Below are 18,726 nucleotides of genomic sequence, written 5' to 3'. Positions count from 1 at the left end.
GGTAATCTTGAATCAGAATAACTTTCTCTTCTCTTCTCTTCTCTTCTCTTCTCTTCTCTTCTCTTCTCTTCTCTTCTCTTCTCTTCTCTTCTCTTCTCTTCTCATGAGATCAGCCAATACCAAACCACAACCATCCAATCATATAATCAATTCCCCATGGACAAAATCAATCCCCGCCCACATCTGTTCTTGTTCGGGAAGCGTTTCACTCAGATATACGTCAATAGGGAAGAAAAGACCAGCGCAACTTCACTTTCATGCGGACTTTAACTTCTTTCCTAAGAAGACTTTTGTGAATCCGGCCCCAGGTTTTTGGTGTGATGGTGATGCCGAGGATTCTGGGTTTGTCATCAGTCCACGCTTCTGCACGCGCTCAATCCATTACTTTCCTCCCGGGAGGAAGTCTGGTTTCCCGTCTCCCACCAGCAGTGATCCGTACGGGAAGGTTTAGGGTTTGAATGCAGCACTGAATCAGTTTTTAGACGCTCAGACTTGCGTTGTGTTTTTGCTTTGCTGCCATTTTGGGACATCAAACGATCGCCAGCTGGGATTTGAACCCGGAAACCTGGCGCTCTCCCGTGTGCCGCTTTAACCCAAACACAACATATGATGATCTGCGCTTCACTGGCGCGTGTTTGCCCTGGGTTAATGGGTCATTTTGCTGGGTGAAACTAAAACACTCGTTTGAGACCCATTATCCTGTTTGCACAAAACTGACTGTGACAGCCAGCACACACACACAAAAAAAACACGATCACCACTTAATGTAATGTGTAATTTGATAAAGATTGTTCATTCTATAGACCTGTTTTGTAATTGCTGTTCAGTTTTGATTTCAGAGGCCCAAACTGAGCAATAATATGGTGCAGATGCTTATAATATGAAATTCTGATGTTAGTAACTTAAATGAGATACTGCAGAATAGCAGAGCCGACATAAAATGCATTCAAATATCAATATCCACCAATAATAGTAAGATGATATTTAAATGCTTAGTTTTATGATCAGAGCTCTGTAGTTTTAAAACATAATGCAATGCAATACGATTGAGAGATGAACAAATAAACCTTCCTCAAAAGTTCAACATTTAGAAATGCATCTTGAGATACTTTTCCATTCTGCTGTGCTCCTTCTATTTATACCTTTATTTTTTATTGCATGAACACTTGTGGTGTGAACAGCCCTGTACACCAATTTTCAACATGTCAGTGATTGAACCGTGTGTGAAGCTGGTTTAGTAGGCTAGTTCACTATTTTTGTGTTCAGGCTAAATCCAGTAACGTTCTGGGTTACAGTGAGGTCAAACAGAAGGTCAAATGTCATAGTGCATGAGCTCTTGTGTTCTGATAATGACACTTCAGGATCTGATGGTCAAGACTGAGGAATCAGAACCATAGATATAGATGACACATTCGACCACTCCAGACACGTCGATGCGTCGGCCATCTTGGAACTGATAGCATGACACTGTTCATCACTCACACTAACAAATCTATGAATTTTCCTCATAAATGTCACAGCATTGTGCAGCCTATGGCTGTAAAAACCACCAAGCTATAAATTCCAGAATAATACTAAAACTGTCAGTAGGTGGCGGCAAATCATTTTCTTAATGAGTTATTCATTGAATCATTCAGTCAAACGATTCGTTCAAAACGGCTGATTCATTCAGGGACAAAACAGAGGTGACTGAGCGAATCGTTGAGTCATTTATTTGAACGATTCGTTCAAAAACTAGAATTCATTCAGTAAAGAAACTGAAGCTGTGTTGCTCTGATACTTGCAATGGCTCTACTCTTTGAAACTATTTTCATTGGCAAAATAGAGGAAAAACAGACAATATTGACAATATTTTTCTAAAATTTAAGTCACCTAATAGCCTATGAATTTATTGTTTTTTGAATTTCTGTATAAAATCAATAGATGGTGAAAAATGTAACAAAAAAAAAAACAAAAACAAAAAAAAAGGTTCTTTTAATTTATAATAATAACTTACAATAGTAGGCTACTTTTTGCTGTGTTTTTGATCAAATAAATGCAGAAAATATGAGACCTCTTACAAAAATGTTTTTATAAATCGTAATTATTAGCATTCAAATGAGAAATCGATCGAATGGCGATAAATGTTTCTGGCTATGACTAACTTTTTTTTTTTGTAATAACATTTACCAATTATGTAAATAAGGCCAGGCCAAGTATATATATAGCCTATATCATATCAGTTTTGTGGCAAATAATAAAGAATAATTATGTACAACAACAGTAATAAATACTGTACAGAAGACTACCAGAATGAAATAATTTATTATTAGCCTATTATTCTTGGTAATTTTTTTTTTTTTTTTTTTTTTTTGTCTAATTAAAGTGATTTGTTAATTAATCTTTTGATATTCTGTATTTGCCGTCTTTCAGGTCGATCTGCGATGTATGACGGACAGATCTTATTTTGAAGGCTACATTTCACATTAATAAATGTACATTTTCAGTGAAAACCCCATGTTTTATTGCATGTAAAAATGAAGTGAAGCATTATACTGAGTCAATATTGCCCTCGAAGAAACAAAAAGCTATTAGAATTTTACAAGCATGTACACTCTATCAGTATTATACTGTTCATAAATCCCCCATAGCATTTGAAATGTATTGTTTGTATGTAAATGTATGTTTCTTCAACAAAAAATAAACAAAATGACGGACAGATCTTATTTTAATGGCTAAATTTCACATTCATAAATGTACATTTTCAGGGAAAACTCCATGTTTTATTGCATTTAAAAATGAAGTGAAGCATTACGAAGAAACAAAAATCTTGTACACTCTTTATCTTTAAAGTATTCATACTGTTTAGGCTATACCTCCCCCTAGCATTTGAAATATTGTATTTGTATTGTTTTTTTTATTTTATTATTTTATTATTATTATTTTTAATAAATAGTATAGCCGGACAGATAGTATGGATGATGTCACGCAGTAATGAGTGAAATACAACACCGAGCTGGAGATGCGGCGGACCGAGCGAGTCCAGACACATAGAGCCCGGAGCGTCTCTCTCTCTCTCTCTCTCTCTCTCTCTCTCTCTCTCTCTCTCTCTCTCTCTCTCTCTCTCTCTCTCTCTCTCTCTCTCTCTCTCTCTCTCTCAGTCAGGTTTAATACGGATCTTCTGATCTGCTCCCTCAATAACCCCCCTGTCCTCCTCCAGCAGCGCGCTCGGTGTCCGAGGTCTGACCGCAGAACTGAAGCTCTCCATGCGCGGACACGGACTCGGACTCGGACTGTGATGTGATCAGGCTGGATCTGGTCTCATGAGCCGGTGGTGTCTTCTGCTGTGCAATTCTGTTTTCGCTTTGAAAACTGCTGCTTGGACAAATGCATACAAATGCATTTAGGAGCTCAACGGACAAGGATTGGACAAGTTTCTCCCACAACGACAACGTGAGTAACTAACTAACTAACTAACTTTCAATCTCGAGAGCCTCAGGAGAACCGCGGTGCACATCACAACACTTTAAAGCAAAATCAGGAGAGAACACGAAAACAGACGCGAGTTATAAACGATTTGCATTTATTGGCGTGATTGAAATCGAGCACATTAGATAGACTCTCCTAGATAAGTGTGTTCTGAGGTTTTGTGCCAACCATAGTTTTGATCTCCAACTTAAGCCTACTGACACCAGATTGAGTTATGACATAGACTTAATAATGATCACAGATCAGTCTGCTTCTGAATTTTCCATATGTTGATCCGGGGTTAAATTCCTCCTGCCTTTGGAGCAAATTTGCACCAGATGAGGAGGCTTTGTGATTTACTGGTTTATTTGTTTGCATTTTTCATCTGTAACTGGCTGTCTGTTTCCAGAAGTGTAGATTTGGCTGAAGTGACAGTGAAGTACGAGTGGTTTTTACTGTGCGCTGTTAGTTCAGATCTCCAACCCGACACACAAGAGCAGCAACATTCCTCATGGAGATGAGCATTGACCTCTAACATCTGGACTAGACTCAATGAAATCCCAACAAATCCACACATGCACCTGACTGCGATCTTGCTTATCATATTACATCAAGTATCAAGTTAAATGCTGTTTAGTGGCTTTTGTTGCACTGTGAAAATGTGTTTCCATGCAAAAAATGATTGTTCTGTGATCATTTACTCGCCCTCATGTCATTCCAAACCTGCATGACTTTGTTTCTTCTGTGGAAAAAGATGTTTTGGACCTTAGTGTTTTTGATTTCCTCAGAAGAAAGAAAGTCACGCAGGTTTGGAATGAGCATGTTTGGATGAACTTTGCCTTTCCTGACCGGGTTGCTTTGCTCACAGAAAATCTGGAAATATCAGGAGAAATAAGTAATGGAAATATTTAAAGGGCATGCATTTCTAAAACATTTCATCAACATCATTCTGTTGAGGGTCTTATTGGAGACGTATGCATGCTATATCCAGTATATTTGCTCATGTCTATTCATGTCTTATCATTAATAGCTGGAAGACTCTAAAGATGACTTTCATGAGCTTGAACCCAATGCAATCTGTTTGATTCGGTCATAATAAATACCATTTTTGACATTACCGTAGTCACTTATTAATGCATAGTTTGCATTTGTTAAATAAGCATCCAATCTAGAACCATTCATTGGACAAAAAGTATGCAAACTGTGACTTGACTAAAATGACTGTAATGAGCTTGAACAATTCGGTCACAATAAATACAATTTTTTGTCATTAACGCAATTACTTATTCATGCATAGTTTGCATTTTCTAGATGAGTTTGGATTTGTTAAATGACCATCCAATCTAGAACCAATTCATTGGACAAAAAGTGTGCAGACTGCGACTTGACGACTAAAAATGACTTTAATGAGCTTGAATATTTCGGTCATAATAAATACTTTTTTTGTAATTACCGCAGTTGGTTATTCATGCATAGTTTGCATTTGTTGGATGAGTGTTGATGCACATGTTTAATGCACTCATTCAACCTCCAACCTGGATCCAATTAATTGGTCAGAAAGTCTGCAAACCTTGTCTTGACTGCTAAAAATGACTTTCTTGAGCTTGAACCCAATGCAGTCTGTTTGATTTGGTCATAATAAATACCATTTTTGGCATTACCGTAGTCACTTATTAATGCATAGTTTGCATTTGTTAAATAAGCGTCCAATCTGTAACCATTCATTGGACAAAAAGTATGCAAACTGTGACTTGACGACTAAAATGATTGTAATGAGCTTGAACAGTTCGGTCACAATAAATACTATTTTTGTCATTACCGCAATTACTTATTCATGCATAGTTTGCATTTGCTAGAGGAGTGTTGGAGCACTTTTAATGCATTCATTCATCCTCCAACCAGGAACCAAATCACTGTGCAAAAAGTGTGTAAACCCTGATTTGACAGCTAAAAATGACTTTTATAAGCTTGAAACCAATGCAATCGGTTTGATTCGTTCATAAAAAGCACTATTTTTATCTTTACCGCAGTCACTTATTCATGAATAGTTTGCATTTGTTAAATGTGGATTGATGCACCTTTCATGCATTCATTAATTTTATTGGAAACCAATTCATTGGTCAAAAAGTGTGCAAACCCTAATCTGACAACTAAAAATAGCTTTCATGAGCTTGAACCCAATGTAAATGGTTTGATTTGGTCTTAAAAATACTGTTTTTGTCATTACCGTTACTTACTCATGCATAGTTTGCGTTTGGTGTTGGAGCACGTTTAATGCATTCATTCAGTGTCGCTACACATCCTCCAACCTGGAACCAGATCAAAACTAGATTCAAAGAAAGAGTCGGTATTCAGACGTGTTCATGAGTTCATATGTGCTATGCTAGCATTCACCAAACCGTTATTTACAGCATACGTACAGTAGAAGAGAAGCGTTGTAGTCATTACTGTAAAAAGAAACCCTAGCAGGGTGATTTAGGACCCCGATATGAAGGGTTTTGTATCATCCTGATGGGATTGATTTTGTAATAATGACCATGGAAATGACTTTATTTGTTGTGTTGCTTGAATTAGGCTCTGAGTTTATTAAGTTTTCTACTTAACTAGAAAGTGCAGATACTTCAGTTCCACTTGTTCTTGATCCAAGCTTGTGTAGACAGAGAGAAAGAGAGTGTGACAGTGTTGTTTTGTGTGCCTGTCGTTCTTCATCGGTGTAGACCAGCATGACCAGAACAGCGCTTGAGGAATGTAGTCACTCTCTGGCTGCAGGTGTGAGAAACCAACGCCAGCAGGATCGAATATTGGCAGTCGATCAGTGAGCGAGCGATCTGGACCACGCCAGCATCTGCTCTGTATGCTGAGAACACGGCCTTCGCTCTGGCACCGACTGATACGAGCCGAAATTATGCTAGCGGTGGGAATCAGAGCGATCTGCATTAGCCACACCCTCACAAGCCCATTGGCTGAGACATTTCTGAGTGACTTACTGATTTGTAAAGTTGTAAAGCCGATGCTAAAGCCTAAGCAGAAGATAAAGGTCTCAAAGTGCAAGTAAAACATTACAATGGTTGCTTTGGATAGATAGATAATGTTCAGGATTGTTAAGACCAATTTGAGATGTTCAAGAATAAGGTGTCCTGTAAATCATACAGTTTCTGTTTTAACCACATAGACAAAGTCGCCTCAAACTCAAAAAAAGTTTAGATTCAGCCTCCTCTGTTTCTTTCTTCCGCTTCTTTTCTTTTCTTCGACTGTGGAATGTCACACCATCCTCTCGAGCGGCACCCTGCGTTTGCTGTACTCTCGCAGAGAACTGTGGGAAAACAAATACGTTTGACCAAGTAATCAGGCTGACCAATCAAATCAGCAGTTACAACTAGGGCCCTATGAAATCCGCTTTATTTTTCTCAGAATTCTGTGTTTTCCATTTGAATCTTTCTGACTTCCATTTTTTAATGGTTTTATTACATTTTAAAAATCCAAAAGGATGTCTAATCAATTGATTTCATTAAAATGTCTTACAAAATTATTTAATTGTTACTTTTTTTTCTCCAAAAATGAGAAAAAAAGTCTAATCAATTAATAAACAAAACTATTAAAGTTAAAAGTTAAAGTTAAACCACACTTATATTTTGGCGTGTTGCAGTGAAGAGCTGTGAGTTTGTGTGTGAATCTGTCGATAGTTTTCTTAACTTTTATTTTGGCGTTTTGCAGTGAAGAGCTGTGAGTTTGTGTGTGAATCTATTTAAATAGCTGTCTTTTTAAGCTTTAATATTCATAGACACTATAGTCCGTAGCCCTACTTTTTCAGCTAAATTCCGCCAAATTCTGTGACATTGCGTATTATACAGAAAATTCCAGTTTTATGACGAATTCTGTGATTCCGTCTGCATTTTCGCAGAAATGATGAAACGTTGATATAAATACATGTATTTTCCTTAAAAATGTTCCTAAACATTTTGCAGATGCTTTTTTCCAAAGTACCTTACAAATGAGGATCATTACAAGCAGTTCATCATAGAAAGTGACCAAGGCTTGGGTTTTAAGAGTAATCTACAGTAGCCGAGAGGCTCAAATGTAGAAAAGAGCCAGTTTGTTAGTTTAAAGAGAAAGTGGTTTAAGCTGTGTTCAGAGGTGTATGTTAGATCAGGTGGAGGCTGGAAGCTTTCAGGGTTGGTGTTAGTCAAATATGATTTCCAGATAGACTTCCCTCAGGCCCTCTGGTGTAAGGGTTACGAGCAAAAGTATCTCAACACTGTGACAGGATGAACGATGGATTCTCTGACTCCACATTCTTCTCTGGGAGGATTATATAACCCACTGTCAGTCCTGTACGAAGATGACGTTTCTCTTCAGTTCCTCAAACTTGTGACCACTTTAGCATGTTAAAGCGGCTTTGAAAATACTTTTGACAGTTACAGTCAGATTTTTTTTTTTTAAAGAAAAAAGGTTCCTGCCTTTTTGTTTTTTAAATCCATAACTGTCAACAGTATTTTCTTATAACTGTCAACAGTATTTTCACTGTTCCAGCCTTTTTGTTTTTTAAATGTATAACTGTCAACAGTATTTTCACTCTTCCCACCTTTTTGTTTTTTAAATCTGTAACTGTCAACAGTATTTTCACTGTTCCAGCCTTTTTGTTTTTTAAATGTATAACTGTCAACAGTATTTTCACTCTTCCCACCTTTTTGTTTTTTAAATCTGTAACTGTCAACAGTATTTTCATTGTTCCCACCTTTTTGTTTTTTAAATTTGTAACTGTCAACAGTATTTTCACTCTTCCCGCCTTTTTGTTTTTTAAATCTGTAACTGTCAATAGTATTTTCACTGTTCCAGCCCTTTTGTTTTTTAAATTTATAACTGTCAACAGTATTTTCACTGTTGCCGCCATTTTGTTTTTTAAATTTGTAACTGTCAACAGTATTTTCTTATAACTGTCAACAGTATTTTCACTGTTCCAGCCTTTTTGTTTTTTAAATGTATAACTGTCAACAGTATTTTCACTCTTCCCGCCTTTTTGTTTTTTAAATCTGTAACTGTCAAAAGTATTCAAAGTCGTCTCATTATTACTAAACTCTAACACAAAAAAACAAAGACCTGTAGTCTAAGCAGTTTATGCCAGCGGTCACTGCTCTGTTGTCCTTATTGAATTAGAATTTCTTTACAAAGAGATGATTGTTGGGAAGATCTAGAATATTCATTTTCATTTCTTCACATTCTCCTTACAGACATTAAAATCTTAATCTTATAATGTTAGTGTTTGTTCGATATACATACGTTTAAGTTACATAATCTCTTAAAAAATAAAGGTTCCAGAAGTTTGTTTTTTTACAGTGATGTCATAGAAGAACAATTTTTGGTTTCTCGAACCTTCCAGTGATCAGTTCCTAAAAGAGCATTTTTATTGTGAAGAACATTTTAATAATCTAAAGAACTTTTTTCCACTATAAAGAACCTTCAAAAGATTCCATGGATGTTAAAGGTTCTTAATGGAACCATTGATGCCAGTAAAGAACCTTTATTATTAAGAGTGTAAAGTGCCTCTAAAAAGCCACACTTTGAGAACATCGTTGCATTTATTTTATATAACAAAATGTAAAAGCCAAGTGACACTGATTTTGAAAAAATCGTTGTTGAACATGTTAATAGTTAATTTGATGTGCTACACCTGTGGTTTCTCTATCGACAAACATGTTTTAGCAAACTAACTAATCATGCCGTCTCGACTCTTTAGCGCCACCTTGGGTTGAGCTGTCAAACTGTCCTGAATCAAAATGCTGGGTATCAAATTGTTTGTGACTCAAAAATTATTATTTTTTTAATTTATACACACAATACTGTAAATAAAATGAAGGGCCATTGAAGGTGATTCCATATCAGCTTTTTTGTGTTTAGCTCCTCTCGATGACAGGATAATAACCGTCGACCGCTCTAAACATCAGACTCCGTTTATAAACGCACCAGATCTCCATCAGCCCGTTCCGTCCAGACATTAAACGCTTTGTTTGGGTTTCATTTCTCATGTGATTTATGGGGAATTGATTGGATGATTGGATGGTTGTGGTTTGCTATTGGCTGATCTCATGTGAGTGACAGGTTATAGCCCCGCCCTCGTCATCAGAGAAGAGAAGAGATGCTGCAAGAGGAACTTATTCTGATTCACGATTACCACGAAGTCTTTGTTGTTGTTTTTCCACAGGAGATTCCTCGTCTTCCTCCTGTCAACATGTGCGGCAGTGCTGACTGCAGAAGAGCGCTCAAGAGCTCAAGGTATACGCTCACCTCTTTACCTTCACCTTTGACCTTTGACCTCTTAACCTCAGAGTTCTGCCTTTAAAGCTGCAGTGTGTTATTTGCATGCGTCCCAGTTTAATATTCAGAGTTAATTGTTTGTAATCTTTGTTGCTCTTTCAAAAAGTTTGTTGCACACTTTCCCTTTATTTTGTGAAATCATGATGTCAATGTTTATAACATCTTCATTAGTATCTTCATGCCTTACAGTCGCATTTAGCTGATTGAAAATATACTGTAATGAACATTTGAAGTGGATCAAAAAAGTTCATCAACGTTGTCCAAAGACAAGAACGGGTATTGTTATAACTTTGATGAAAGGTTTTGATCCACTTCAAATGTTGACTACTGTAGTTATATTTTATGGTAATATAAATAATAAATCAGTTTAGATTTGCTCTACACTTTGTGAGTATATACTGTATGATTGCAGATCAAGTTTGATGTATTATATATCCAACGTTATATAGAGTTTACATTTTTGTGATGTATAAATAATCACACAGCCAAGATTTGCTATATTTTGTATCACTCTTTATGTAAAGCGATACTTATACTTCCGTTACTGTTTTGGCTTTTAATGAAAAATCAACTTCCAAGCCCAAAGCAACAGTCTTTCATAATTATATCCAGTTTTAAATCGATGTTTATACAGGGTTCTTCTGCAAACAGAGTCTTTTGACTGTTTGTTTTCCTGCCGATTGTATTTCTGTTTCTACGGAAACACTGATCTGCCAGTGCGCATATTTTACTGTTAATATGAAACTGAGACTGTGTCAAACGTCTATGTAGATCGGAAATAAACACACAGAGAAAGAGTGATGGAGGAGGAAAGCAGCCGTGAGCCACGAGCAAAACCATAAAACATTTTACAGGCATTAAATAGCCATTTGTGTGTATATTAATGCTTTTATTTGAGCTATAATATATGATTGGCTCTCATGCAGGCCAGTGCATTGCAATCAGTGTGAATTACTGAAGACTTGTAAACAAATTAAATAGTGCATGTTCCTATTGTGAATGAAGTTTACATTTACATTCATGCATTTAGACTTAGAGGAACATACGGAGCCTGTAAAGGGTCATGGTAATGGAAAAAAATATGAGATGGAAGAAAAAACCTTTGTCTGCATTCGGAAAAACTCTTGCGTTCGCCGAGAAACTTTGCGTTCGCTTGCAAAAACTCTTGTGTTTTTCAGAGGAACTTTGCATTCGCTCTGAAAAACTTTTGCGCTTTGTAGAGAAACGTTGCGTTCGCTTGCAAAAACTCTTGTGTTTTTTAGAGAAACTTTGCGTTCGCTCTGAAAAACTTTTGCGCTTTGTAGAGAAACTTTGCGTTCGCTTGCAAAAACTCTTGTGTTTTTCAGAGGAACTTTGCATTCGCTCTGAAAAACTTTTGCGCTTTGTAGAGAAACGTTGCGTTCGCTTGCAAAAACTCTTGTGTTTTTTAGAGAAACTTTGCGTTCACTCTGAAAAACGTTTGCATTCACTCTGAAAAACTTTTGCGCTTGGAGAGAAACTTTGCATTCGCTCTGAAAAACGTTTGCATTCACTCTGAAAAACTTTTGCGCTTGGAGAGAAACTTTGCATTCGCTCTGAAAAACGTTTGCATTCACTCTGAAAAACGTTTGCGCTTGCAGAGAAACGTTGCGTTCACTCTGAAAAACTTTTGCCCTTGGAGAGAAACATTGCATTCGCACTGAAAAAACGTTTGCGTTCACCGTTAAACTGCGTTCGCTTGCAAAAACTCTTACGTTCGTCGTTAAACTTTGTACTTGGAAAAACATTCGATTCGTCAAGAAACTCTGCATTTGCTCGCAAAAACTTTTTGCATTCGTCAAGAAACGTTGCGTTTGCTTGGAAAAACTTTTGCATTCGTCAAGAAACGTTGCGTTTGCTTGGAAAAACTTTTGCGTTTGCCGAGAAACTTTGCGTTCGCTCTGAAAAACTTTTGCGCTTGCAGAGAAACTTTGCGTTCGCTTGCAAAAACTCTTGTGTTTTTTAGAGAAACTTTGCGTTCACTCTGAAAAACGTTTGCATTCACTCTGAAAAACTTTTGCGCTTGGAGAGAAACATTGCATTCGCACTGAAAAAACGTTTGCGTTCCCCGTTAAACTGCATTTGCTTGCAAAAACTCTTACGTTCGCCGTTAAACTTTGTACTTGGAAAAACATTCGCATTCGTCAAGAAACTCTGCACTTACTCGCAAAAACTTTTAGCATTCGTCAAGAAACTTTGCGTTTGCTTGGAAAAACATTCGCATTAGTCAAGAAACGTTGCGTTTGCTTGGAAAAACATTCGCATTCGTCAAGAAACTCTGCATTTGCTCGCAAAAACTTTTTGCATTCGTCAAGAAACGTTGCGTTTGCTTGGAAAAACTTTTGCATTCGTCAAGAAACTCTGCACTTACTCGCAAAAACTTTTAGCATTCATCAAGAAACGTTGCGTTTGCTTGGAAAAACATTCGCATTAGTCAAGAAACGTTGCGTTTGCTTGGAAAAACATTCGCATTCGTCAAGAAACTCTGCATTTGCTCGCAAAAACTTTTTGCATTCGTCAAGAAACGTTGCGTTTGCTTGGAAAAACTTTTGCATTCGTCAAGAAACGTTGCGTTTGCTTGGAAAAACTTTTGCGCTTGCAGAGAAACGTTGCATTCGCTCTGAAAAACGTTTGCGCTTGCAGAGAAACTTTGCGTTCGCTTGCAAAAACTCTTGTGTTTTTCAAAGAAACTTTGCATTCACATTGAAAAACTTTTGCATTCACTCTGAAAAACGTTTGCGCTTGCAGAGAAACTTTGCATTCGCTCTGAAAAAACGTTTGCGTTCACTCTGAAAAACTTTTGCGCTTGCAGAGAAACGTTGCATTCGCTCTGAAAAAACGTTTGCATTCGCTCTGAAAAACTTTTGCGCTTGCAGAGAAACTGCGTTTGCTTGCAAAAACTCTTGTGTTTTTCAGAGAAACTTTGCGTTCACTCTGAAAAACGTTTGCATTCACTCTGAAAAACTTTTGCGCTTGGAGAGAAACGTTGCATTCGCTCTGAAAAAACGTTTGCGTTCACCGTTAAACTGCGTTCGCTTGCAAAAACTCTTACGTTCGCCGTTAAACTTTGTACTTGGAAAAACATTTGCATTCGTCAAGAAACTCTGCATTTGCTCGCAAAAACTTTTAGCATTCGTCAAGAAACGTTGCGTTTGCTTGGAAAAACTTTTGCATTCGTCTAGAAACTTTGCGTTCGCACGCAAAAACTTTTGCGTTTGCCGAGAAACGTTGCGTTCGCTTGCAAAAACTCTTGTGTTTTTCAGAGAAACTTTGCATTCGCTCTGAAAAACTTTTGCGTTCACTCTGAAAAACTTTTGCGCTTGGAGAGAAACGTTGCATTCGCTCTGAAAAACTTTTGCGCTTGGAGAGAAACTTTGCGTTTGCTTGCAAAAACTCTTGTTTTTCAGAGAAACTTTGCATTCACTCTGAAAAACTTTTGCGTTCACTCTGAAAAAATTTTGCGCTTGGAGAGAAACGTTGCATTCGCTCGCTCTGAAAAAAACGTTTGCGTTCGCCGTTAAATTTTGCGTTCGCTTGCAAAACCTCTTACGTTCGCCGTTAAACTTTGTACTTGGAAAAACATTCGCATTCGTCAAGAAACTCTGCATTTGCTCGCAAAAACTTTTTGCATTCGTCAAGAAACGTTGCGTTTGCTTGGAAAAACTTTTGCATTCGTCAAGAAACTTTGCGTTCGCACGCAAAAACTTTTGCGTTTGCAGAGAAACTTTGCGTTCGCTCGCAAAAAAGTTTGCATTCCCCGAAAAACTTTGCGTCCCCCTGAGGAAAATTCCTCCCATCAAATTTTTTCCATCACCGTGTCCCTTTAGGGGCTCTGTAGAAACACAAGCAAAAGTTTATAAGTGTGTGTGTGTTTGTGTGTGAGATTTTACTGTAGAGTGAAGGGTGCAAGTTCAAAAGGAAGGAAATGTATATTAAATACTGTTATAAATATAGTGATATAAATATAATAATGCAAATATACTGTTGTAACATTTATCATGAACTATAATTCATTAGTTTAGAAGTGTGTGTGTAAAAGTTTACTGTAGAGCGAAGAGGAAATTCGGAAGCAGGAAAAGGAACGTTCAAATGGAAAGCATTGGTGTAAGTAGATCTGTTGGCTGTGAAAGTGCTGCTCTTTCTTCATTGAATTGGTCGGCGTGTCTGTTCTTGCGCTCTGAGCGACTCTCTGTCTCTTAGTTTTCTCTCGCTCTAGTCTTAATGAGTAATTTCCAGATATCCATAGGGCTCGTCTCTCCCGCCTCTGACTGTACATGAGATAGAGTATGACTGCAGAAGGAAGACGATATAAACGTCTGGTTTAAATGGACTAGCAGGTCAACCAGGTTAGGCTGTTTTTCTCCTGCAGGAAACCCAATCTGAGCTAGCGGGAGTATTTTTGGGCATTTGCCTTTATTTGTGTGAGATGGAGAAGATAAAATAAGAGAGGTATTGAGGGGAACACAGGGAGCAGTGATTCTGACCGGGTGATAAATAGCAAATGTAATATATTTAGATGGCCATCTAAATATACAGTAATTGTGAATATCTGGATTTATTTAATATTTTTTTTATTAGGTCATCAAGTTTCCAAGAGAAGAGCATGTCATTGTACTAATTTCACAATTCATTCTTGACTTTCTTGACATTACTCGTCAGCTTGTTCAGACAGAGCTGACATTACAATTGGCAAGTTCGATTCATGAATCACTCCAAACGGTCTGATTCAGTGCTTCATTGGAACTCAAAACTATTCTTGGCATCTTTTGTAGATTTAGATCATATATAGTTGTAAATATAATGATATAAATATAATGTACTGTTTTAATACTTATTTGTAACAGTAAGTCAATATTTTTACATTGTATGTGTTCAAAAAGTTCAAAAGTTCGAAAGAACAACATTTATTTAAGATATAAAGCTTTTGTAATATTATAAATGTCTTCATTGTCACTTTTGATCAATTTAATGATAGTATTGTATTACAACACACACACGCACACACTCGGACACACACACAAAGATTAGCATTTGATCTTTATCTGAAACCATCACTGAAACAAGGATGGTATAAAGATCAAACGCTTGCTGAGATACAAAACCCATTCTGGCTGCTGTTCAAGCTGACATTAGGAAGAAAAGACTACACATGCTGCTAGAAATAACTAAAACACCTTCAAACAATAGAGGACAGCCAGCAGTAAAGATGTTACACAAGCACACATGAATTATGATTGCACAACATCCTGAAGCCTTGAAGTATATCATTAGAAACCTGCTTTACTATCATTACACTGCATGCTTATAGAAGATTGAAGATTGGAATTGTGTTCTGTCTACTAGCAACGCTCAGATTTTATTCCCAGGAAATGCATGAACTGCTAAAATTGATGAATGTTCTAAGGCGTGTGATTATTTTCCAGTAAACGCACTGCTAAAGTAGTTCCAGGTCGGTTTTGACCGCATTGCCATTCCAGATCACTTCGCCATATGATTTCTGACCAGGCAAATAAATGTAACAAACAATAGGATAAAAATGACAAACTATTTCCATGTTTTCCCCACTAAATGACCTTTTATTAGCACGCTTTCTGTTCAGACACACACAATAATCACAAATAAATAGTTTGCAAATGAAAAGCTACATGACATTTCTCCGTATGGAGGTGTTAACATCGCTGTTTTTGAAGCAGTTAAACTTGCAGGCTTGCGTTAAAAACACCTCGTGTGCATTATTTTTTAATAATTCAACAGTAAAAGCGTCGGACGACGATGCCTACTTGTAAATATTTTTGTAAAAAGGTGAACATTTACTTAAAACAGTGTGTGAATTTGCTGTATGCATGGAATGCTTGGATGTGCGATTAGAGATGCCTAAATATGCAGAATGCAAAATAGCAAAAGTGAACCCTACAATGCAATGAGTGCATGTTGCCGCTGTGTTGCTAGGGTGTTGATGTGTGGTTGCTAGGTTGTTCTGTTTGGTTGTCTAGGCAGTCTTTTAGTGGTTCAAGTTGAAAAAGTCTACCCTTTTAAAGTCTCTTTGGAATTCTGGTCTCTGTCAGTATAAGTCTACTTTTTTAATTTATCATCCACCAGGTGAAAATGATCTGCTAAGTTTAATCACTTAGTAAAGTAAATGGGGGACAGGTTATACTTTTAAGTCTAATACTTACAGTAGTGGCCAAAAGTTATGTCCAACCTAGGAAAATTGACATCTTCACCCTTTATTAAAAATGTGTTAAAGATTTTGTAAGCATATTGCATAGTTGTGCTTGAAGTCATTTGTTTTTGAAGATATAATTTTTGGCCAGGCTGTCATAGAAAGAAATTATAAACCAATGCAAAAACAAGAGAAAACCAACGAAATATGAATAACTGATTATGTTGTAGTCAGTGTATCCTTTTGTAATGGTTTAATCTAACTTGTAGGGTCATTAAAAACAAATATCACCTATGGACATCACTTTTGGCCACTACTGTAATAATATTTTTATTTATCCGCAGCTTGACATTGAATTGTTTGGCACTAAAGATGGCCAGAGTGCAACCAATCACCGCAGGGATGATTTTTCTGCCTCTCTTCATGGTTGTTTGCGATGGCGTCATTCTAAAAATAAGTTATTGGCTGTTCGACGATCTATTTGAACCACCAAAAAGGTGAAAGTTCACAGGGTCGCCCATGTGCAACCAGTCAGAAACATGGCTGGCTGAGCTTTGAAGTCTGATTCTCTTTTTTTCATGGTTGTTTAAGATCCCGTCTGTTTTTAAACCCACGGTGAATCAGTTTTCAAGGCACAGTAATGGCCTGCGCTGAACTTGTAACGCAAAGAACAGAAAGCGCGAAAGGGAACAGCCGTGACTTTGTGCCACTGCTGTTGTTGCCTTTTGCTTGTCATCTGTTTAAGCCTGGGCTGAATAAATTTGTTCAAACTAAAACAGAAAGTCTGGATTAGTAATGAAAGTGCCTGTTGCCAGAGCAGTTCCTCTGAGATCTCTCCACGGACATTCTCAAGCCATGTAAAAGCTTGTCTGTGTTTGCTGACAGGAGGACAGACGATCCTGCTCACTTGATCTCAAAAGCAGACTTGCTGTAGTTCTCTAGGATGTGCTCTGCTGCCCTCAGGCTATACTTTATGATGCATCCCTGAAGTGCCAGCCTCATCAGCCCTGTGAAGGCCCCATCGGCACCGATCCTCAACAAACTCGTCTCCATACCGGCGACATGACTCCGACTTCCGAACAGATGGAACTGGATAAATATTCTGAATGTTCTGATCCAGACTGACTTCTGACCTGTAATGCTGCCTGGATCATAATCATACACTGTTCGTTCGTTGGCCAGAGGAGAACTGAGTCTGAGAACTTCTGTCTCCTGATGGATTTTTGGTTCCTTGCCACAGTTGCCTTGGCTTTTGGCTTGCTCAGTTGGGAACATTTAATATTCAACAATATTATTGATCTGCCTTACTTAAGGTGGACGATGACACAATTGTCTTCTAGAAACAAACTTTGCTGTATTATTTTCATGGTATCACTGTGAAGCTGCTTTGATGCGATCTGTATTGTAAAAAGCGCTATATAAATAAAGGTGACTTGACATGTATTTAAAGGTGAAGTGTGCAATTTTTCCAATGTTAAAAAGCTTCTGTACTGTTAATAGGCAGACAGCAAGTGAGCTATTTGTTAGGTGATTCTCCTGAAAGTGTAAAGCTGAGACTCTGGTGATATTAAACATTGTTCGGTTTGCATGAGTGTCCCAACTAGCCCGACACAGCAACATTGACTGCACCAATGAGTGTTGGTGCTGGACTATCTGTTGGTCTGTTTGTTTTGCAATTCTGTTTGGTGACTCTAGTGGTGCAAATTGAGTTTAGACAAGTTGACTTCCACCAGTGAAGTTAGTTAATGAGTTAAAGGATTAGTTCACTTTTAAAAAAACTTTTGCTGATAATTTACTAACCCCCATGTCATCCAAGATGTCCATGTCTTTCTTTCTTCAGTCGAAAAGAAATGAAGGTTTTTGATGAAAACATTCCAGGATTTTTTTCCATATAATGGACTTCAATGGGCCCCAAACGGTTCAAGGTCCAAATGACCTTTTCAACGTAATTGCGTATTACATGACGTCACGAACGCGCATCACAGAACAGAGCAAGGCGAGCATTTGTGCTTATAAAACTTAAACTTTTTTATTTATTTTTTAAATGACCGATCGTTTCGCTAGATAAGACCCTTATTCATCGTCTGGTATCGTTTAAAGCCCTTTGAAGCTGCACTGAAACTGTCATTTGGACCTTGAACCGTTTGGGGCCCATTGAAGTCCATTATATGGAAAAAAATCCTGGAATGTTTTCATTAAAAAACCCTTAATTTCTTTTCGACTGAAGAAAGAAAGACATGGACATCTTGGATGACATGGGGGTGAGTAAATTATCAGCAAAAGTTTTTTTTAAAAGTGAACTAATCCTTTAATGACTTTTAAGTTGGGTGCAAACGGGAAAGTCTTGATTAGGAACAAGCATTTAGCTGTTTCTGCACTTTAAACTGGGATACAAGAAAGTTTTCTAACATCATGTGTGATACCTTTAAATTGAGTCTAAACCAGGAATCTAGAGGGCCGGTGTCCTGCAGACTTTAGTTCCAACCCTAACCTTGTAGTTACTTTATAACTAAAGTATGCAGGACACCGGCCTTCCAGGACTGGAACTAAAGAGCCTGTGTCTAAATTAAACAGAAATGACAGGAATTAGTTCCTCAAAAAGCATCCTTTCTCCTCTCCCTGGCCACAGACTAGTAACATATGACAGAAAAAGACAGAATTGTCTACACTGAAAGAGAAAGGGAGAAAAGAGATGCGTGGTTTGAGACCGCACCTTCCTCTCATTCTCTCTCTTCATCTGGACCGCAGATGCTAGGACTATGCAAGGGCTTATGGGTAATTTGTGA

At 37.6% G+C, this 18,726-nt stretch overlaps 1 protein-coding gene across 1 annotated transcript in view; it reads left to right on the top strand.

The window, feature by feature from the left end:
- Positions 1–3,149: 3,149 nt before the first annotated feature.
- Positions 3,150–18,726, top strand: part of col24a1 (collagen type XXIV alpha 1 chain) — a 128,064-nt gene continuing 112,487 nt past the window's right edge. Inside the window, exons 1-2 of the mRNA XM_079848247.1 lie at positions 3,150–3,432; positions 9,647–9,717. Coding sequence (XP_079704373.1) covers positions 3,377–3,432; positions 9,647–9,717 — 127 coding nt within the window. The 5' untranslated portion in view covers positions 3,150–3,376. The remainder of the gene's footprint in view (positions 3,433–9,646; positions 9,718–18,726) is intronic.

This window comes from Squalius cephalus (genome assembly GCF_949319135.1).
Source record: "Squalius cephalus genome assembly, chromosome: 18".
Classification (NCBI taxonomy): Eukaryota; Metazoa; Chordata; class Actinopteri; order Cypriniformes; family Leuciscidae; genus Squalius; species Squalius cephalus.
Note: the sequence above shows the minus strand (reverse complement) of the source record. Positions and strands in the feature narration are given on the sequence as shown.